Source organism: Liolophura sinensis, chromosome 11, assembly GCF_032854445.1.
Source record: "Liolophura sinensis isolate JHLJ2023 chromosome 11, CUHK_Ljap_v2, whole genome shotgun sequence".
Classification (NCBI taxonomy): Eukaryota; Metazoa; Mollusca; class Polyplacophora; order Chitonida; family Chitonidae; genus Liolophura; species Liolophura sinensis.
Window position 1 is genome coordinate 9890159 of NC_088305.1, and position 22969 is coordinate 9913127.

A 22969-nucleotide genomic window follows, 5' to 3' on the forward strand; every position below is an offset into this window, starting at 1 on the left:
GGAGAGGTCTATAAACATGTATAAACAGTAAGTTAAGAAAAAAATGTAAAAAGCTTCAAATATAAATTTTCCACTCTCTAATTCTTACGATTACCAGTGAAAAAGGCCTTTTTCGCCAATCCAAATTTGTTTTCTTTCTAAGAGTGATATATTGAATAACAGTATTCTTTTTCTCTCCGTATTTTTGCCTTTAAAGAGAGTTTTTGTTGCGTAAATGTAACAAATTATTGTTATTGCCTTTTTTGTGTTGAAGTATATTCTTGGCATGTCACTCTCAAGGTTCCGTACTTCCGTGCGTGTCTACTAATTTTTTTTTCGTACTTGGGTTTTAAATCAGATATACTTTGAACTTTGAACCCAGTCATGTTAATCTGACACAGGGGCAACCAGTCATGAGTGAGTAAGGATTTAACATTGCACTTAACAATTTTTCAGTCAAGTGACGACGAAGGAGTTGTTAGAGTGCATGTACGTGTAATGTGCTTCCATGTTGCAGGACGGATTTCCACAGCTCTGTTATCTAGCCCTAACAGCTCTAGTCCCAGCCCTGGCCCTGTTCCGATATTCTCAGTGTTGAGCACCAAGGGAGGGAGCAAGTGTGTTTTAGAGTCCTTGGCTCGACATGGAGACGGGCACAGACACAAATGTAGATCAGATCTTTCACATATGTATAATGTTGGGGCCTCCGTGATCGAGCCAGCGTGGCACAATGACCCAGGAGCTTCTCACCAATAGGGTCGCTGTGAGTTCAGGTTCAGCCCATGCTGGCTTCCTCTCCAACCTACGTTAGAAGGTCTGACAACAACCTACGGATGGTTGTGGGTTTTCCCCGGGCTCTCTATGGCTTTCTCCTGCCATAATGAATGAACCATTCGTGTCAGATTGGAGGAGGGCACGATGACCCTAGTAGCTTCTGCCTCAAAGCTAAGCGTTTAATTTTCGCTCTCCGCACTCTCTCTCCTCGCATTCCGTCTTGTTTCGGACAAATAAACCCGTTCTCGCGTAATTTACCCGTCCGGTCATTGTCAGCGTTGATTTATTATGGGTAATTAGGCGAAAATGGCCGACATTACAACACAGGGAAAGTATGATAAGGACTGAGTTAAGGAGTGTTCGAATGACAAAGAACACAAAATCATTTCTTATCGTCCGAACCCTCAGAAAAACTGAAATGGTGAAAGAATTATTTTTGCCAGTTTGTGGAGAGCTCTTAAACTAAGGGAATCACGAGTTTTGACGCACGGCGTTAATGACATTTCTGCTGGTAGTTGTTGCTTTTCAAATCACGCATGGGGTACATTTTCAAAAACAAAGAAAATGCATAAGTATATTATGTATCCATAACGTATACCACTAAAAGTTTAAAAAGCATTTTTTTTATGCAAAATGGTGCACGCTCATAAGACGACAGCACCGCCCTGTTATCAAGTTTAACCGATAAGGCGCCAATTATTTCTGTAATCCTGTTCCAGTTTTTTTGTCTCCTCATCCCACCAGCTTTCTACAAGACTCGGTCAGTGCTTTATATGCATCCTCTAAAGCATATAAATATTCTTTCTACACGTCAAAAGTGGAACAAGACTAAGTCGTTCAATTCAGATAGGAAATTTGGCAATCACAGTCCCTCGTCACGTTTCCTTTCACCCAATGTTCTATTCAAGTGTAGCTAATAGTTTAAAGCCTTTAACTCATGGTAAGTTTTAATTAAGAAGGCATGGTCTTGGGTGTGAATCAGTTGACTGCTGCTTGAGTCTAATAGGCCTACAACGTAATAAAAGATCTGTGGTAACAGGTACGATTAATTTACTAACGCCAAATGTAGGAAAGGGGTCCATTGATTTCATTGTGGGTCACAAGAGTCAAAACGTGCTGGGTGTGCACTTTCTGCCCTGTATTTTATTTAATTATTCGACTGGTGCTACCGTAAGTCAGAACATTTCACTAATCCGGCGGAGGCCAGCATTATGGTTGAGGGAAACCGATCGGAGCCCGGGGGAAACCTATTAAATGAATAAAAGAATGAAGGAATGATTAGGTTTCAACGCCACATTGACAGTACTAGAGCCATAGCGTGGCAAGAACATGTTAGAATGAGGAAACAGTTATGGTTCTCATATGAAAACCGGTAGTTTACCTATCTGCCTTGCTGCTCGGCTACATCGGTCTGTATCACGAAGGTCGAGGTACATGTAGCGAGATGACTGAGCTCGCTGTCTCGTTTTCTCGCTTTCCGACTTCGCTAACTCGCTTCGCCGTCTCGCTACATCGTTGCATACCTCGCTGCATACTTCGCAGCCTTGTATTAGAAAGATCGAGGCAACGAAAAGTTCTTCATCACTGCATTGCTCGCTGCCTCACAGACTTGTAATAGAAAAGTCGAGGTAGCGAAAGGTGCTTCCTCAGCTACCCCATACACCTCAGAATGCAACATTCAAAATCGGAACAAATAGTAACTCCTTCTTTGACTCTTGTACAACCAACGGAAGTACAATTCGAACATAACATGAAATACATATATATATATATATATATATACATATATATATATATATATATATATATATATATATATATATATATATATATATATATACATTCTTGTCATTGGGCCCACGTGAGCGAGTTTGAAAAACAAACCGCGCGTCATTTAGAGCCGGGGCAGGAGGACCATATTTCTTTATACCAAATCTTGTAAAGGTATAAAGCCGTACAATCACCAAAGTAGAAATTGTTAAGGTTCAATTCCAGTTTTGTACACTGAAAAAAATATTCTATTAATTTTAACAGAAAGTCTTTTATCTGAGTGATGCTAGAAAATATTCTGTTATTAAAATATAATACTGGGTATTGACAGGAAAACTAAATTATTGTTTTTCTTTAACGGTATACTCAAAACTGTTTCGATTTATATAATAGTGGTCTTTTTTATGGGCAGAGGAAATGTAGAGGAGCCGCTTTAAAAACCACCGGCCTTTGACAAAGTTACTGTGGACCTTTCCCAGGTGGGTATAATGTACAGATTTGATTTGGTGGGAGACAAGGGGTGCTCAATGAACGTTGAACATGGACACACCAGCGTCCACGACCGCCTATTGTCAGTTGAAATTTACAAATTATATGTCCAAAACCTAGATTCAATCAAATGAATAAATACATGTAAATTTCCATTTCGATGAAGCGTATTTCACTTGGTAAGCTGTAAGGTTTCCTCCGGGGTTCTGTCCGGTTTCCTCCCACCATAATGCTGGCAGGCGTCGTTTATGAAATAAAATATTCTTGAAAGTGGTACTTGCCGCTGCTTTGTTTGGTGCTCAGCATCGAAAGGTTAGAGCAAGCAAACAGGACTGGTTGACCCTTGTCACTATAATGTGACTGGGTGGGGTGTCATGTCTGGTGTACTTCAGTGGCTGTAGCACTTTAGCGGCATGGACTTGCCTTGCCGCAAGAAGACATAGTATATGTACACACTCCCAGTGACTCCTCGTTGTCATATGACCTGATAAGTGTTAAGTGCGACTTAACAGTCAGTTCTGAGATGGAGACCCGGAAACTGGCCCTGCCACAAGAAGACACCTTATATGTAAACACACCTAATTACCCCTCGTCGTCATAGAACTGAAACATGTTAAGTATGACGTTAAACTCCCAAACATTCATGTATGTATGCAAGCATGTATGTATTCGATATATGCAAGCATACATGCATATATGCAAAGGTCCATATATGCATGCATGCATGGACGCATGCATACATGCATGCATGTATACATGGATGCATGCATGCATACGCACGCACGCACGCACGCACACACATACACGCAAACCTGCACACACACACACACACACACACACACATACATACATACATACATACATACATACATACATACATACACACCAATGCACAAACTGTGACTTCAGAGGTTTGCTTGTCGGAGCGATGGACGTCGTACATATAGTGGCTTCGATATGTATCCGAATTTTATATTCTTTTACATGTTTTCAAGACGTCAGCCATTTCCTCTTTCTTCCGAATTATATTTGGCTAACCTACACACTACAGAGTGCACTTAAGCCACGGTGCTATGAAAACTGAAACAATGGACCAGTGTACACTAGTCTTAAGTTACATGTTTGTTGATAAAAAATGAAATTTAAAGAAGCCTGTAGAGTTCATGCGTCTTGTAACAAAACCAAGTAAACTTTACCCAAAATACGTTTACTTATGTCAACAGTTTCTTGTAAACAAATTCTTTTTCAGTCGGGCTGCAGATCACATTTCCAACGAGCTCGACCTAAAAAACAAGTCGGAATCGGAGTGGGGCAAAACCGGAGATCTTGATAGTGTATTTGTCGGATTGCTAAGGTTAACTTCGGCTTGCTTTTAGAAAAACAAAAACGGAAGGAAAGATTGGTCCAATCACAGAATAATATTCTTACTAGAGTTGTAATGTTTTCCGTTTATGATGAAAAAGTCGTTTCAAACCAGTCCTAACTTGCTATGTAAATGCAGATACAGTTTCTTCAGTATTGAGTCGGTAAACAAAACGTCATGGAATCGCTTATTCGTATTTTAACTGCTGGAACATTCAGCGTTTCTAAGGACCGTAAACTCGGAGGAAAATGTTGTCATTCCTTGAGCGCCGAAGGAAACATCGTATTTAGTCACAAAGAAGCAAAACACAGCCAATATGGTTTTGACTTTCCTTACTATGCTTCCTGTTTCCTCGCAAGATTTTGCATTGTGACTAACTGTTAAATCCATTTCTTTTTTAATACCGAAAGGTCTTTGGCAGGTAATTATAAGTGTCAGTACATTATCAAAGAGTTGATCATCACCTGATAGTCTTGTTTCATTGATTTATGAAGTTTAATTTTACTGTTCCTTCACAAAATTACATACGGTACTTGCGGAAGTGATGGCCAAAGTATATCGGCCTGGTCGTCAATGGCTGCGGCTTTATGTCATGAGGTTTACACGGATATAAGCGGATACGTTTGCGTTATTTTACGCGATTACTTGACGCTCTCGTCACACGTTCCACGGCTGACACGTTGACATCTGCGATTCCACTGTATAGCGTCAATATATCCCAGCAACAGGTCCTCGTTTGATGGGTTAACAGCTTCGGCGTGCATTAAAGAATCGCGCAGAGTCTGTGAAACCCGATAGCGTATTTATATTAGTCTCATTAAACGTTATCGGATGTCCGTGGAAACAAGCCAGCGTATTTGAATAATTCCCATTAACGGAAATCACAAATGTAATCGCATGTACGTGGAAACAAGCAGCGCATATATATAATTCCCATTATATCCGTGGAAACAAGCCAGCGTATTTACATAATTCCATTAACTGACGAGTAATCACAAACATAATCGTATGTCCGTGGAAACAAGTCAGCGTATTTATATAATTCCCATTATATCCGTGGAAACAAGCCAGCGTATTTATATAATTCCCATTATATCCGTGGAAACAAGCCAGCGTATTTATATAATTTCCATTATATCCGTGCAAACAAGCCAGCGTATTTATATAATCCCATTAACTGACGAGTAATCACAAACATAATCGTATGTCCGTGGTAACAAGCCAGCGTATTTATATAATTCCCATTAACGAAGGAGTAATCACAAACGTAATCGCATGTCCTTGGAAACAGACCAATAATTGGTGAATAACAGAGGCTTACAGCGTGACTACACGGCTTGATCAGCAATCAACTTGACCGACGTCGTATATATGTGAAATATTCTACAATATAGGGCACAGGTATGCATTTTCATGTTGGATCATGAATGAAAAAGCATATAATTTAAACAGATCAGAAGGAATTGCAACCGCTTTACGCGTTGGTAATTTCCATAAACGCACTGAAAATATCTCTTTCCCTGTAGGCCGAACTATAGTATATGTCTCTAATATCACCTTGGGAGAAACTCAAGGAATGAAACGTACGACCATCTCCAGCTTGCTGTCAGAACTGGCCAAGTATACGACCAGAGAGGAAGCCAGCATTAGCTGAATTTACAGCGATCACTTGCATTGCAAGGGTGAGTCTGCATTTCGGATTCTGGGTCTTTTTTGACTGATTGGCCAGTCGCTCTTCAGCCGTTGAGCCGGGCTTGCGCCCATTTTGCTGCGGCTGTTCCACACACGTGCTTTTCAAGTGCTAATCGATGTTTACTTTGAAACAAAGGTTTTTGACTAACAGCCACACATGAAAAGAACATTGGCAGACTGGAAACGTGACGTGGAAATGTGATTGCCAAATGTCTTATTCCACATGAACGATATACTATTGTCCTGTGTTGATGTGTCGAATGAAGATCTATGTCTGTCGAAGGACTGAAAAAACTAGATCAGGGTTCGAAAAGTGCACCGGTTGTGATATTCAATGCATATAAATAGAATTTTCAAAATTAAAGTATATGATATTATGTATATAATTAAGCCATGGCTATTAATTGTCGATATCTGTAATTAGAAAAACAGTTTTCATTAGCACTGAGCTATCTCACGATAGGAAGGAAAAGATAAACGAAAACATTTTAGTTGTGATTAAAATAGGTCAAATGGTGAGTACTTGGGGTTTAACGTCGTACTTAACAATTTTATTAGTCACATAACGACGAAGGAGTCTTTACAGTGCATGTAATGTGCCTCCTTGTTGCAGGACGGATTTCCACCACTCTTTTATCTAGTGCTGCTTCACTGAGACAACTTACCGAGGGCAAGTAAGCCATATACTGACACGGATCAATTAGTCGTTGCTCTATCCACTTCATGCTGAACCCCAAGCGAGGAAGTTATATATGGTGAACAATGTCACCATCTTCCTTTTTCATTCACATTTACATTATCGTATTTTCGTGAAATATCATCAGAAATTATATAGAATATCCCTACACTTTTGTACATGGAATTATATGTACGGTTATAAGCAGGTCTCATCCTGTTTGTTAACACAAGAAACTGGACAGAAATGGCGTAGTTTAAATGTGTTTTTTTATGATTTGATCACCATCGTAAATGTTATAAATTTGATCTGTAGTGGATGCGTTTTTGCTTTTGACAAAAAATACATAAGGGTAATTCTAAAAACAACGATTAACAACAGAAATGTCGATAACGCCGTGGATGAAACTCTCGATTTTTCAAATCCAAACAGCGAAATAAGAGCTCTTCAAGGGCTTCCAAAATACGCAGTTAGATTTTAGTTTTTCAGACAGTCTGGGCAATAAGAGATGATTTTGTCCTCTTTTTCATTCGGAACGCTTCTTTCGTCAGAACAGTTATATTTTTCCTCTGCGGTAATGTCGACCATTTTCGCCTAATTACCCATAATCCGTCACAGCTGACAATGACAGGGTTGGGAAATTACTCGAGAATGAGTGTATTTGTGCGGAACAAGACGGGATGATCGGATAGAGTAGTGGATGACCAAGAACTTAACACTTAGCTCAGAAATAGCGGCGTTATCGTGCCCTTCTCTCAACGACCCTACACTGTAAATGAGGCGTGGAGGATTAACACACACCGGAGACACCTGAAAAGGTTTGACATGTCACACAATGTATCAAAATGCTAAACGCGTTTAGCAAAATTCACGAAGTATCTGTTTCATGATGTTTAATTGCTGAGCACAATTAGTGTAAGCACGTAATCGTTGTTTATTGGCCATAGGGCATTTGTATGAGCATATCCGAGCTAAATATAAAAATGATACAAAGTTAAGCATTTATGTAACTAAACATGTAGAATTGCTTCACGGAAAAGCAAGCACATTATTAAGAACACACGTAGCAACTAAACATGTCTATATGGCGATTTATATGACGTTATTATTTAGTTCAGTTGCTAACCGAAAGTGATTAGTTTAAACGTGTGTAGGCCACTACACGTTCTATTTGCACATGATCTTCATATTGCACGTGATCGTATTGAAAACGAGGCTGGTTGTCTGCCCATTTTTGGTAGAGAATATGTCGAGAAGTGTCTGTATTTGCCAGTTGCGCAACTGGTATGTACTGATTTCTTTTCTCGTAAAATTGTTTGTGTTTGTGTCTTCTGCACAACTTATGTTGTGCGGTGCATCATTATATGGGTGATGTGGTCGATGTGTTGTAGTTGTGCTTGTAGGTTAGGTAGATCTGACATCTGTTTCATTCTTCCTAGCTTAACTTTGAGAAACACTAAGAAGTAAAAATCCCATGACAAACAGTTTACAGCTCTGTCCAAATCTGGCATCTGATACATTTTAATTAACTCCAAAATAACATCACCACAGCCACAAGCAGCGTAAGCTGAAGCGGTCAGCGTGCTAATCAGCATGTATGTGTATGATAACTCGCATGTTTATACAATATGATCGATGCTGACTCCATCTATTAACTTTTCAGATACTCCTTGAATTTGTTATCTTAACTCGCTGAAAGGACTGCGAAACAATGTGTGCATTACAGATTGGACATTACTTTGAGTATAATAGTGGTGTAATATTCAGGTGGAACGGTTGCAGGTCTTGTGAGAGATCTGTTTGTTAGATACGGTTTAGTGTCATATTCAACATTACTTCAATGTATTGAATGGTTAAATGTTACATACTTTTACAGACCTTCCTTAAATACTGGTGTGAATGAATACCACTAATTCCACAGTAGAACAAGCTAAGCACCTCTTTTTAATACATGTTTAGATAATGACATGTTAAAAAAGAGCATTGTGCATAGGTATAAAACATGTTTAGCCTACCATATGTTTTGGTGGTAAATATGTTTAGAATTCCCAGATAAAAAATATTTTGTGTCCTCCACACGTTTAATGCCTCCACATTTCAACCTACCTTTTCTCATTACATGGTCAGCCAACCATGTGCTCAAAAAGTGAGAGCAAGAATGCGTGGCGCTTTGTGTTTAGGTCCAACACGCATATCTTAGAGTGTATAATCAGTGTGAAATCCAGTACGCAAAGAACCATGGAAGGGAAACGCCAGAAGAACATCATGAAGTATGGAGACAAAATTCTTGCTAATACCGGTATGCAGTTAAGATCGTAATGGCTTCGGTAAAAGAAATGGCTTATCACGTCAATGCCCGCAGTAGTGTCTCGCGCTTTGCAATAATCCACAACTGAAAAGTAAGCATTTGAGACGCATGTTCCAGTATAAAGAGTTTTCTTACAGGTCATTCAGGAGAGGTCTATAAACATGTATAAACAGTAAGTTAAGAAAAAAATGTAAAAAGCTTCAAATATACAATTTTCCACTCTCTAATTCTTACGATTACCAGTGAAAAAGGCCTTTTTTGCCAATCCAAATTTGTTTTATTTCTAAGAGTGATATATTGAATAACAGTATTCTTTTTCTCTCCGTATTTTTGCCTTTAAAGAGAGTTTTTGTTGCGTAAATGTAACAAATTATTGTTATTGCCTTTTTTGTGTTGGAAATATATTCTTGGCATGTCACTCTCATGGTTCCGTACTTCCGTGCGTGTCTACTAATTTTTTTTTCGTACTTGGGTTTTAAATCAGATATACTTTGAACATTAACCAAAAATTCTCATACCCACATGACAGCTTGAAAATTACCCATTGAAACTGTATTTAGGATAAAATGATATAAAGGTACAGGTACATGTAGATATCTAAATGGAAACGTCTTGAACGATAGTTTAAGATTTTGTGTCAGATGACTTGATTCTGAGTTGGAGCCATCTACATGACTGAACAAAATTTTGCCAAACATAACGTCCGTGAAATCTTCAATTGAGGATGCCACAGTGCCTTATATACAAACGATCATATTCATTGATCCGTAGGTTAGGTTTTAGTCAAGAATATTTGACTCATGTGATGACGGTCTCAGACACGGTTGGTGGAAAAAAGAGGTGAATGAAGTAAAAACACTTATCTTTGACAAGCATATGACCAACATTCAGCATGTCAGGCTAAGATTTTCATCAGCCGACCGAGCCCAGTGTGTACATTTACATGTTCGTAGAATTTCACACACCATAATATAATAAGATTTGCAACACAAAGAGTAAGAGATCAGAGCCGGGAAACAGGACTGGTTGGCCCGGTGTAAGTATAGTGTGTCTGGGTGTGGCGTCATGTTTAGTGTCTTCGGCTTGATACTTCAATGGCGCCAGCACTTTGTCGGCATAGACTCGCCCTGCAACAAGAAGACGCAGTATAGGTACACACACCTAATGACTCCTCGTCGTCATATGGATGACAAATTGTTAAGTACGACGTTAAATCCCAAGCACTTATCCATTCAGGGAGTAAAATCAGAGCAGCGACAACGTGATCATTGGCAAATGGTCACACGTAACAATTACAGCCTCCTGTTAATTTACCGGATATGGTTTTATCATAACTGCTTATATAAATGCTTAAATAGTTGCCAATTACACGCCCCACGCAAAATAGCTTACGCAGAAATAGGTTGAAAAAAGGGATTTTAATTGTAATTTATCAGGCGTCACTGGTCCAGAATTACCCAAAACGCTGTGTTGTCATCACATTTGAAGACCGCATGAACAGTGTTACGAGCACTTTTCAGCGATTTATTTTCACCGAGATCCCTACAACACTGAAGGCATTCGAATCTCAAAAACTGCACGTGAGAGGTGGTAAGTGAACCAATGAACCACGTACAATTAAACCCATAATTTAATTTCTCCTGAACTTCTCGGCATGTATTGATTGTATATGTACTCTGTGACTTACTGTAAATAATACACCTTAGGCTAGTTTACAGTCTACTCTTGCAGCACAACCGCCAGGTGTTTGTCCGGTTTATTCTCACCCTAATGCTGGCCACCATCCTGATAGTGAAATATTCTGCAGAACGTCGTAAGACACCAATCTGAAGTTTGCGGCATGTATTGATTGTATATGTACTCAGTGACTTATTGTAAACAATACACCTTAGGCTAGTTTGCAGTCTACTCTTGCAGCACAACCCTCAGGTGTTTGTCCGGTTTATTCTCACCCTAATGCTGGCCACCATCCTGATAGTGAAATATTCTGCAGTAGGGCGTAAGACATCAATCAGATAAATAAGAATAGTCCTAACAGCATAGCAGACCATAGTATCACCAATCAGCCTTCCATCTATACCCCCACCACATACAGCGCCACACACACACACACGGAGTGGAATTGTCGTTTTTGGCTTCTTCAGTTTTTACTTCGTTTTATTCCCACTCGTTGTTAGTAAAGGAAACCACCGCCCTTCACCAGGTACCATACCTGACAATCTCCTAACCTAAAGCACCCGCCCCATGGCTCATTTGGTAGGGGCCTTGAGCGTCCGCTTCAGGAATGGTACATCCAGCGTCAAGCCTGGGTCAAGTCACACCTAAGACCTTAAAAAGAGAAAGCTGTAGCTTCCTCGCTTAGCATTCAGCACTGAGGGGAAGTGCAATGACTGGTTGACCGTATCAATATAATGGCTCGGGTGGGGCGGTTTACTTGCCTTCAGTAAGTCGTCTCAGTGAAGCAACACTAGATAAAAGAGCGCTGGAAATCCGTCCTGCAACAAAGCAGCATATTGCATGCACAGGAAGGACATTCACTGGAATTGTTAAGTACGACGTTAAACCCCAAGCACTGACTCACTCCTGACATAAAGCAGCCAACCTAGCGTTCACATGACTCTAGAGTTTGAAAAGTTATAATTATAACCACTATTTTAATTACTTGGAACTTCATAACCGGTTTTGAAAAGTGCCAAGTGCACAGATGAGGCAGATATTCAGTGAATGACAATTATTTTGGGGCTATTCTAAAATACAGTAGTAGCGAAAATTCTGTTGGATTCAGATCAGGCCAGAAACAACACGGAGACATATATAACACGTGTCAGTTGAAACTCTAAAAGTAAATCCAACATAACAGTTCTCTGTCACCATTTATTTTCATAAAACAAAGACGACGAAAGTGAAGAATACGAAACACGCCGTAAGAAAGCTTAATATAACAAGGGGAGTAACTCTGAGCGACATTTACGGAGAGCTTATCAGAAAATTTGATATCTGTTAAAAATTACATAACCCTAATATTGTGCAGATCGTGTAGAATCATTTATCCACGGTAAGATAAGCTGTGTACACAATAACAAGAAATATGCTAAACTGACCATTTGCTTGTAGATGACATGTGGACAAAGAAAGAGACGGTAAGAGAAATATCAACAGTACGAACTGAAACATCGGAAAAGAATTCATAAATGTATGCTGACAGGTACGATTATTATAGTTTAATGTTATAAACAAAACATATATACAGCATTGACCTATTATCAAAACAACACTAAAACTAGAATAAGACGAAGCGGAATGAAGACATATCTTTATACAGCACATAACCACTGAAATGCTATTTGCGCATTCATGGTGTTTGAGCACTTTTATCACTCTTTCTTCACAAAGAGTCACAAGAAGTTTGTTCTACCAATAAATGTATGGAGCAGTCTAGTTTTGACCAAATTTACTGCAATTACACATTGTCTTATTTTTCAATTAAATAAATTAAAAATGAAAATCAACAATAAAATCACAGAAGCAAAAATAACGATATTCAGCGCACTAATTGGTCGACAATTGTAAGGGCATTAAAAGCCCAAACTTCAAAACCAGGCTTAAAAGTTAAACCACGTATTACATATACATCACCACGTATATACATGTATATCATAATACAGTCTAAAACAACTGAGTCAAGATGAGGTTCAAAATGGGGCCAGCGTTCAAACTGAGGCTCAAAATGGAGTCAGCATTCAAGATGAGGTTCAAAATGGGTTCAGAGTTCAAATGCAGGGAATTTGGCCTGATCAGGCTTTAACAAGTCAGCCAGGAAGTAGATAGTGCCTGCAATTCCTGAAAAAAAAAAAACTCATGAATTTTTATCCCATGCTAAACATGCAAAACATACAAAATGCCTGGAGTAAGATGATTTTCAAACCTGACCTTTGCATAGGCATTTACATGTGTCTGAACACAAAGTTTTATACATATCAGAAATATTTGAAGTAATTACTGCATGGGAGCAACAGTCAATGAAAATAAATGATATTGCCGAAATATGTTAAACTGCACGTTCTATAACTCAAGCTGAAGTTTCACAAAATGAATCTGCACACAAAATTTCATCAAATGAAGTAGTTATTGTACGAAAATTATAGATGTTGAAGCCTGCACTGTGAGAAGTATGTAGGTTTTGTCGAAATTAGCAGCAGAAAACAAACTACAATTCAAGTATTACTCATTGGGCTACTCAAGTAGGGTTTTTCAACCCTCCTACCTTCAAACAAAGAGAATGGTCGATCAGCTTGAAGCGTTGCATGATTCTCAAAGTTGGTACACCACTCCGCAAACTGGAAGGAAAAAAAATGAGTTTGACATGCAATGTTTATTTGATTGGTGTTTTTAGCTACACTCGTGAATATTTCACTTATACGACAACGACATCTAGATGGAAGAAAATCGGCCTACATTCCCAAGTACAACTGGAGAGCTGGACTTGAACTCAGTACACTGGTGACAGGCCCCTGGGTCACTGCCTTGTTCAGACTTTATTACCACAACGAGATTTTGTATGTATGTGTGTATGTATGTATGTATGTGTGTATGTATGTATGTATGTGTGTATGTATGTATGTATGTATGTATGTATGTATGTATGTATGTATGTATGTATGTATGTATGTATGTATGTATGTATGTATGTATCATGTATTTCTGAGTGTTTTTCGTCATAATGAATTTTTAAGTCAGATGATGAACCCATCAATATGCTCACCAGAACCAATCACTATGCTCACCAGAACCAATCACTATACTCACCAGAACCAATCACTATGCTCACCAGAACCAATCACTATGCTCACCAGAACCAATCCCTATGCTCACCAGAACCAATCACTATGCTCACCAGAACCAATCACTATGCTCACCAGAACCAATCACTATGCTCACCAGACCCCATCACCATGCTAAACAGAACTGATCAGTATGTTCACCAGAACCAATCACTATGCTCACCAGAACCAATCACTATGCTCACCAGAAACAATCACTATGCTCACAAGACATCATCACTATGCAGACAAGTAACTTTTTTTGCAAATATAAATTGTCCCACCAATTTTTCCTATTGAACACATATTTACACGATCAGAAAGTTTTGAAACAAAGGATAATCATAAAAAAAATACTGCATAAAAGTAAAAAGGTGAATTTTCAGATATATTTTTACATGTATTTCATTTTGGGATTATTTCAGTGTGAGCTTGCACAGAAAATACAAGATAAAACTGGGGTCGAACAGAGTGAGTTTAGCATAACAAAAGGCATCATACGATGACTTCACATGTAGTGAAGGTATACTTTCTTTTGGTCAATAATTTTTACATGAGAAGAGAAAATGCAGTTCTTGTCATATAAAATCACTGCCCTTTGAAAGGTGAACCCGACAAACCTCACACCAGAGCTTATCGCTCTGCTCACCAGAACCAGTCACTTTGCTCACCAGAACCAGTCACTATGCTCACTAGAGCCAATCACACTAAGCTCAGCCATAACCAAGTCACTCACTCGGCCAGAATGCAACCCAGTCAGTGTATTGGACAAACTACTGATATATTACTATATTACTAACAAATCTGCAAGACTTACCTTACAGGCCCTATACAGGTACTTCTCCTCTCGTGTCAGGCGATAGAGACTCAGGAAGACATAGGCATTACCCGCAGACCCATGACAGATCCCATCCCCCTTCTTAAGAAGGCCTCTCTCCCACACCACCTGTCCGCAGGACCGGGCTGCAGACAGGTACTTCTCATCCTCAAATAGCTGCAGGTATAATCAACAGGTAAGGGTGATATTCTGGAATTGTGCACAGAATGTTGCACACATACTGTATACAGTGTATGCCCTCAAACTTGCCCTCAAAATCTATTTTTAGAGGTGAATATTAAAATCCCTTTGGAGCTGAAATTCACAAATCACGCTACCTTCCCAACAAACTCTTAAACACATTCATAAGATCAACTATTTCATGGATGAAATTTCAAGAAATCAAAAGTGGAGGGGCTGTCTATCCCAGCAGCAGCCTTACATTGTCTTAAGACAAGTTCTCATTTTCCACAGTTCCACATGATAAAATCACATGTAATTAATTTATATTTAAAGAGGTCATAACAGAGATTTTTCGCCAAAAAAACAAGCAAAATATAAATCCAATTTACTTACCATGAACTGCTCAAATTATTGTCTTTTAATAAATATCATACCTGTACCCATAAAAAAGTCAAAACTTTGAAAAAATTATAATGCAACTTATATAATAAAATTTTGGAACTTCATTACCCATTTGGACTGGAAACATGTGCACTGGTGAGGCTGACATTTTGTGAAAGGTAACTATTTGGGCTATCCTTACATCACAGCAACAATTTGATTGCAAGTATGCTGATTGTTTTTTTGCAGCAAATTTTCAGCTATACCTTGTTTACGCCGTCAATTTTCAACCTAAAATTGTATTTGTGTATCCTACCGTGTAAGCCAGAGTGAACATGTAGACCCATCCAGGAGCACCATGACACCAGTGAACAAGTTTATCTCCTGACGCGCTCCCGATAGAAGACGGGAAATTGCCGGATGGAAACTGGAGGGTCATGAGGAAGTCTATCGTCGGTCGCACTAATTCCTCTACCCTAGATCGCACTCCTGGGTCAGGTACCTGGGAGGACGAATAAAGAATTTATTTGTCTATCTGACTGGTGTTCATATTTTACTTATACCATGGCAGATAAGCATTATGGCGGAAGGAAACAGGGCAGAGTCAGGGGAAAACCCAAAACCATCCACAGGTTGCTGACAGACCTTTCCATGTATGACGGGGAGGAATGGGGAAATGTGCCTTCTGATGTAGATCACAATGCTCCAAACACAGATGTAGATGGGGAACTTGCTCTAACATGTGTACAAGTCTTTACTCTGTTTGCATGCTTTTTAGTATTAAAATGACCTATTAAATTGTAACAGTTTTTACTCTATCCATGTTTTCTAGAGAACGACCAATTAAATGTGTATTTTTAGTTTGCAATACAGCAAATAAAAGGTCATAAATTAGGTCACTCGCTGAATTTTCTACCTCAGGCTACATGAACACTATTTCTTCAACCTTTTCACATATTTAAAGCCAACGTTATGGAAAGCATAATATTTGTTTGGTCTAAGCAGAGAAATGACTTTCAAAATATGCTTAATGCAACACCAGGTCATCTTGTCAAAGACTTGAGCAAACAGTCATCAGGTTTTTCCTCACCTGAGAGGTCAAGAGTTTTTTTCCCTTTGTACAGGACCAATATATATAGTACATATCGAAAAAAAAATATAGTACAGGACCAGTATATGTAGTTTCATTGAACAACTGGTACAATTCAATATTCCAGATCAAAGTTTCAGGATGCTCTGGATGTGCCTTGGGTCAAACTGAGAGGTAATTTAAATTGACAATACACCAAACACGTTAGGAATTTGTACAAGCAATTAAAGGTAAATAATTTATAGTCATGAGTTCCATGTGATGAGTTGAATAAACTATGCAACCACAAAATGATTTATTGAATAAAATCAATGTTGAAGTTACATGTATGTCTCCTTTCCAAAAAATACATGTGACTACCCATAATGAAAAAAGTTTGGAAGCAAAAGCAGGTCGCGAAATATTACATTTGGTGCTGAAACGTTTTGAGTAGGATATACATATGAGGGTCTCACAGCAACCTGCGGATGGTTGGGGTTTCCCACTGGCTGCGGCTGGTTTCTTCCCACTGTAATGCTGGTCGCTGTAGTAAAACTGAAATATTCTTGAGTACTGCGTAAAACACCAATCAGATAAATAAATTTACTTGAGGGTCAGTCCATTGAGTTATGCTCGAAGCACCTGGTTTTGAATGAAAGCCCCTATGACCTGCATAAAATCGCCAGTTTGAGGTATGCCGTTTAATACTGAAATGTGTGTGTTGGGGTTGTCATGTTCTGCACGAACAGACACCAGCTGTGGGACCCTATGTGATCAGGTTAGTACGAGTGTAAACACTCACCTGCATCAGCATGTAGAGAATGCCGGCCATCCCATGAGCAGCACCCAGATAGTGCTTATCATGCCAGGTGAACATCAGGGGGCACGCCCATTTCTCATCAGCAGCTAACTTCTGCCCGTTTTTTATCACACGATCACACACCTGAAATAAAACACTCATGTATAGCTCTTAATTCCTGTTTTCCATTTATGTATCTCCTTTTTTCATCTTATTCTTTTCCTCCAGTATTTACATTTCAGTTTCTCCTTTTAACATGCTTATTCCTATAATATTTTCGTGTCATGTGATGCAAAGAAAGTATATGTAATATTCTCTTAATAAGCAGAACACAATTTCCAGGTTTCATTGGGACACAATCAGTGACTAACGAGAATGCATTGCAATATGTGTTTGTCTGTAACTAGAGACATATTTCGGTGATAGTATGTAGCAATCATCGTGCACTGGAGTGCTTAGATGGGAAATCATATGGCATAAACACAGCATGGCATACTTCTGTCTATATATGCAATCAGGTTTAAGGGTTGGATACCTGAGGAAAAGCTGTACACCTTGACTACTATGCACCTGAGTTGCTGCCCAAGCAGGCTAACTACTAGGCCCCACAAAATAGTGAACATTTTTTACTTGGTCGGTTCTATTGCTGGAGAAAACAGGAGTGCCCAGGATAAACCACTGGTCTCTAGCAAGCTACTGACGAACTTTCCCACCTGTGATGTACAGATATGTATACCATACTGGTGGGTGACAAGTGGTCTTCAGCAAATGTAATTCTGCGCAATCGAACAGCCACTTTATTGTCAAGGTTTCACCTACTATGGGAGCTGGGGAATTAGTGAACTTGACAAATCTACGTTTATATACCTTGAGCAAGATTTTACCATCTACACAGTCCTGCCCCAGGTGCTTCTGTACAAAGAGCAGACTGAAGATGTAACCAACTCTGCCAAACAACAGTTCATCACACACAGAGCTGTCCTCTCTGCTAACATGCTGGGATATGGATTCCAATCTGAATTAAGAATTAATACATGTATTCATATCACTCCAACAAAGAAGAGAAGCTAAATAATATAACTGTCAAGATTAGAGGGTCAAAAAAAACAAATCTGTTATTTCTCATCATTTAAAAGCATCGTATAAACACTTTGCAAATTATCTCCCTTGATACCATAAATGATTCTCTCCCTTGGGTAGAAACCAGTACATAGGCTTGATTTGAAAAATGTTATGGGAATAGCAACCATTTTCGTTTTTTGTTAAGAGTGCATCAGAGCATCAAGGTTGGAAGATCCCACTCATGTTACTGTGTATTATATGTAGCCAAAACGCGAACCCTATACATGCAGTTGGGTCTAGTTTTTCAGATCACCCTTAACTAAACATTACTCTATATTAAATGGGCTATACCAGAACAAAAACTCTGCATTTGCTAATCAACTCAAATTTTCTATATTTTATCACCCAGAATAGTTCAAACTAATTCCTGCTAAGATTTTGTGAAAGGTAATTATTTGGGTTATTCACGTGGATCTGCATTGATAGAGTTTTTTTAACAATATCCTGCATAGCCTCATTATAAACAGTCCCATCATTCTTTGCACAGCTGAGCTAACAATGAAAATTGCGCTGAATTGGTTTTTAACAAGAGAATTTATTTCACCCAGTTTTGAGTTATTTAAAGTTTCTCCTACAGCAACTAGTCATTCGTTCTGAAAGGTGAAAAAAAAAAAGGATTCTCCATGAAGCAAAGCAAACCTCTTCAGACAATCTTTGCTTTCTGATTTCAAGCCTAGTTTACTGTAGATGACAGCAGCTACAGCCAAAGTTCCAGCATCTCCACCCAGGAAACTGTACTTCTTCCCCTTCAGATGACGTAAGCCAGGTTTCAGCAGACTTATCCCCCTTTGTAGAAACTCTTCTTTCCTCTGGTTACCAAGAGCACTGGACAGATGGTGAAAAAGCAAGGCTTGGCCTATTAAGGGATAACAAAAAAGGTATATTAATCGACCTTTAAAAGTATTCCGTTCTTGAATAAAGAGCACATATGGAAGAGATGTTTTAGGTATATGTGAGAAAAACTTGTTTTTATCACAGATTATGCAAAAAAAAGCAGAAAAATTTAATCTTAATTACATCTTATTTATTTTGATTGGTTTTTATTATAATGTCATGCTTAAGGATTTTTCAGCGGAAACCCTGAGGAAGTGCCCTGAGGAAACCATAACGCTTCACCATGCACATACACCCGACAAACATTCTAAATTAAAACTGCCTACAACCAGCTAGGTTTCAACCCAATGCATCTCTGCAGCTTGACACTTTCACTGTTAATAATAGAGATAAGGCTTGGTTAACTCAGATCAAGCACACTTTTCTGCTCAAAGTCCATAACATTTACCTAGCCCCAATCCCCCCAATCCCCCCCACCCACCCCCACCCACACCCCCACCTCAAAGAAACACATGAGTGTGAAACTAGTGGAGAAATGATTTACTTCTAAAAACTGTAAAAGTTTGTTTCCGGCCTTTTCCTTCTTTTTCTAGAGAATACACATTTAGTACCATGACCTACCGGGGATAGCTCTATTTGGAAGAAGCAGCTGTGCGATTTATCAGCTGCACAAATGTACCTGCAAACCCAGTGTAGACTGTGTAGTCCCCATCTGAGGGTAAGTCAGCCAAGCCCTGGTTCAGGACAGTCAGCAGCTTGTGAATACTTCCACGGATTATCTGCTCCAACGCTTCCGGAATCTAAAAACAAGTGTAATTATTTATTTACTTGATTGGTGTTTTACGCCGTTTCGGTACTCAAGAATATTTCACAAATACGGCAGCGGCCAGCATTATGGTGGGAGGAAACCAGAGAGAGATCGAGGGAAATACACAACCATCTGCACAATGCTGGCAGACGTTCCCACGTATAGTGGGAGAGGAACCCAGAATGAGTTGGGCCTGAACTCACAGCCACTGCATAGGTGGGTGGCTCTCTACTGGCGTGCTAACCCCCTCAGGCACAATACCAAGTACATAATACATACAGGCCTACATATACATGTAGCACAAGTATTAACTTACATGTATCCATGGGGAAACTGTGGGAAGATGGTCAGTGTGTCAAGAGCTTCTCACCAAGGATGTCACTCTGAGTTCATAACCAGCACATGTGTTCTTCCTTTCCTACATGTCCAGCCATATAGTGTGTGGGAAGGTCTGCAGCAACCAAAGGATGGTCGTGGATTTTCCACCAGCTCTGTGTAGTGTTTCTCTCGCCATAATGCTAGCAGCCGTTGTATAAATGAAATATTCTTACAACATAAAACACCCTATCAACTAAATATGTCAAGCATCCAGTGCCTGTCTGCAGCTTAAACAAACGATACAAATAAGCATATATATGTAGATATAATGCACTTATCCAATAACTTTTTGTTCAAATGTAGCCCATCAGTTTATTTATTTATCTGATTGGTGTTTTAAGCCATACATAAGATTATTTCACTTTCACTTATCTGACGGCGACCAATTTGAGAAAACGGGGCAGAGCCCAGAGGTGACCCATGACCATCCGGAAGTTGCTCGCTGACCTTCCCACTTACGGCCGAAGATCCATCAGTTTATGCCAAGATAGCTTAGGTAGGTGGTAATGACAGTGCACTGGGTCCATCTACACAGACTAGGGCCATAATATCCCCCTTTGTAAAAAAATTACGTTTGCCCTTTTGTTAGTCAATAAGCCCATTCTCAGATGTTGAATGTAAAATACTGGTTCTTAAATGAATTGACGTCACTCTACCACGAGACAGCAACCTCGACCATAAAATTTCCCTGAAGAACACAACGGAACATCGCCATCAACATTTTACGCATTGGTGTCGAAATTTGGACCGTAATTAAACACACGTGGTATATAGACCTACAAACCCGTCCTTGCTTCGGAGACGAACACTGCCCGTCATAGTCTGGGTAGGGATTTGGGAAATGTCTGCTGCCCATTGTAGATTTGGATTACATCATCACAAGAAATCAAACGCAAGGAAAGCAATGGAACGCAACCGCACAAGTCCAATAAACTTCAGCATCCCCGACACCTGTGGGCTGTGAACTTGTCGCTTCTGCTGTTGAAGTAACGAAGCAACGTCTCAGTAACAACAACAACACTGCCAGCGATGAAAGAACATGTTTTCAAAAAGTACGAGCACTCTGGTTACTGTCAGAGAACCACACCAGACTCAGCACGTAGAAATTAAAGTTTTCATTGAATTAGTTGCTATATTTAACCATGCAATGTACTGGTACACTTAGCTGTTACTGCGCATTTAGCTTAGGCGCCACAACCTGGACAGCGGGAACTGTGATGTACCCAACCTTCAGGCGAATGCGCAGCAGCTTTGCGCAGTGGCGGTACCATAGCCAATGAGGAAAATCCGAGGCGTGGTTATTGCTAGTTGAAAACTATTCCCAATACCCCGCGCTGGTGATCTGAAATACGGTCGCCGGTCGCTATTTTTGGATGCTCTTACGGGAGCAACATTTCTGTAACTCAAACATAGAAACACAAACATCTTGTCCTCAGTGCAAGCTAAATGTATTCTATTTGTTGGAAGCATGTCATTTGGGCCATTCAAAAAAACGCCTTCCGCAAGACAGGCACATACGCAGCAAATGCAAATAAGTCCCCATATTTCGTACAGGCATTATTGCTAAAAGTGAAGTCGCAGCATTGTTAATACTTACATATAGTAAACCTCCCGGGGGAAGGGGAGTATTACTGGGCGAAATGTTATCAGGCCTATTTAAAAAATGTCGACGAAATTTTTATATAATTTAACTAGATTGAAAATAACGATGGAGGCATTTGCGAAAATGGCGATGAGCACCAGGACCCGCTACGTTTGCGCGTGTAGAAGTCCGTCTTTAGCTACGGGGACAGTTGAATAAGCTCTTAACGATGACGGCTGATTATTTAGCGTTGCGCAGTGGCGGTACCATAGGCAATGAGGAAATTCTGAGGTGTGGTTATTGCTGGTTGAAAAGTATTCCCAATACCCCGCGCTGGCGATTTGATCGCCGGTCACTATTTTTGGGTGCACCCACGGGAGCAACAATATGGAAACTTAACGACAGGTAACTCGCCAATATGTACTGACATTGCAACGCATACCACACGAAACGTGGCAAGATCATGATGGCGCTAAAACAATCATTGTTGCCTCTAGTGTGGCAGCATGAGTGGTTAGGGGAAAAATAGACGTCAGCATCACACCTCACCCACGATGTTCTGAGTATAATCTAGATTTCTTTTCATTTCAGCCATGCAACCATATAAATATATATATAGCATTATATCCGCAAGGTAACCTCATCGACTAGGTGGTGTAGTTTAAGACGCACGCGCAAAGTTAAAAAAAATAAAAATAAAAAAGCTGACATAAGCCAGGATAGAACACAAACATATAGTTTTCTCTGTTAGAATTGAAACGCGTTATTCACTGAGCCACATCTTGTTCTCGCAAATCACCGTGGTTGATTTATTTATTTCGTTGGTGTTTTGCGCCCTGCTCAAGGATATTTCACTTCTGTGCCTACGACAGCGGTAGGCACAAGTAGTATGCTTGAAGGAAATCAGGTAGATCCCGGGGGAATCACACTATCCTCCCTAGGGTTGCAAAATATTCAATCATTTACAACAGTGACCTTTACATCGGAACCACATGTACAACCTAAGAAGCATTCACACACTCCTTACAGTGTCAGCTTATCATATACCACTCTCAGGCACGCCTAAGGTTACATGCAGACGCGCGCAACTGGGTCCAAAATTTGTCAAACTGGGTCCAAAATTTG

At 39.6% G+C, this 22969-nt stretch overlaps 1 protein-coding gene and 2 non-coding genes across 4 annotated transcripts; 2 read left to right on the forward strand and 1 right to left on the reverse strand.

The window, feature by feature from the left end:
- Positions 1–11905: 11905 nt before the first annotated feature.
- On the reverse strand, positions 11906–21306 carry LOC135477599 (glutathione S-transferase LANCL1-like). Of its 2 annotated transcripts, XM_064757763.1 has the most exons (9): positions 21047–21278; positions 19756–19876; positions 18882–19098; positions 17988–18135; positions 17124–17264; positions 15569–15754; positions 14689–14865; positions 13316–13388; positions 11906–12891 (listed from the first exon to the last, which is right to left on the reverse strand). In XM_064757763.1, exons 1-9 carry the CDS (start codon positions 21116–21118, stop codon positions 12815–12817), a joined length of 1212 nt encoding a protein of 403 aa, XP_064613833.1. In that variant the 5' UTR covers positions 21119–21278; the 3' UTR covers positions 11906–12814. The 2 variants fall into 2 exon arrangements, with proteins under 2 accessions (XP_064613833.1, XP_064613834.1); XM_064757764.1 differs by lacking the exon at positions 15569–15754 and having other exon boundaries at positions 21047–21306.
- Positions 21307–21509: 203 nt separating this feature from the next.
- LOC135478771 (U4 spliceosomal RNA) lies at positions 21510–21650 on the forward strand. The gene has a single exon (XR_010445668.1). It is a non-coding gene; the product is annotated as a U4 spliceosomal RNA (small nuclear RNA).
- Positions 21651–22090: 440 nt separating this feature from the next.
- On the forward strand, positions 22091–22224 carry LOC135478410 (U4 spliceosomal RNA). Its single transcript, XR_010445329.1, has one exon. It is a non-coding gene; the product is annotated as a U4 spliceosomal RNA (small nuclear RNA).
- Positions 22225–22969: the final 745 nt, after the last annotated feature.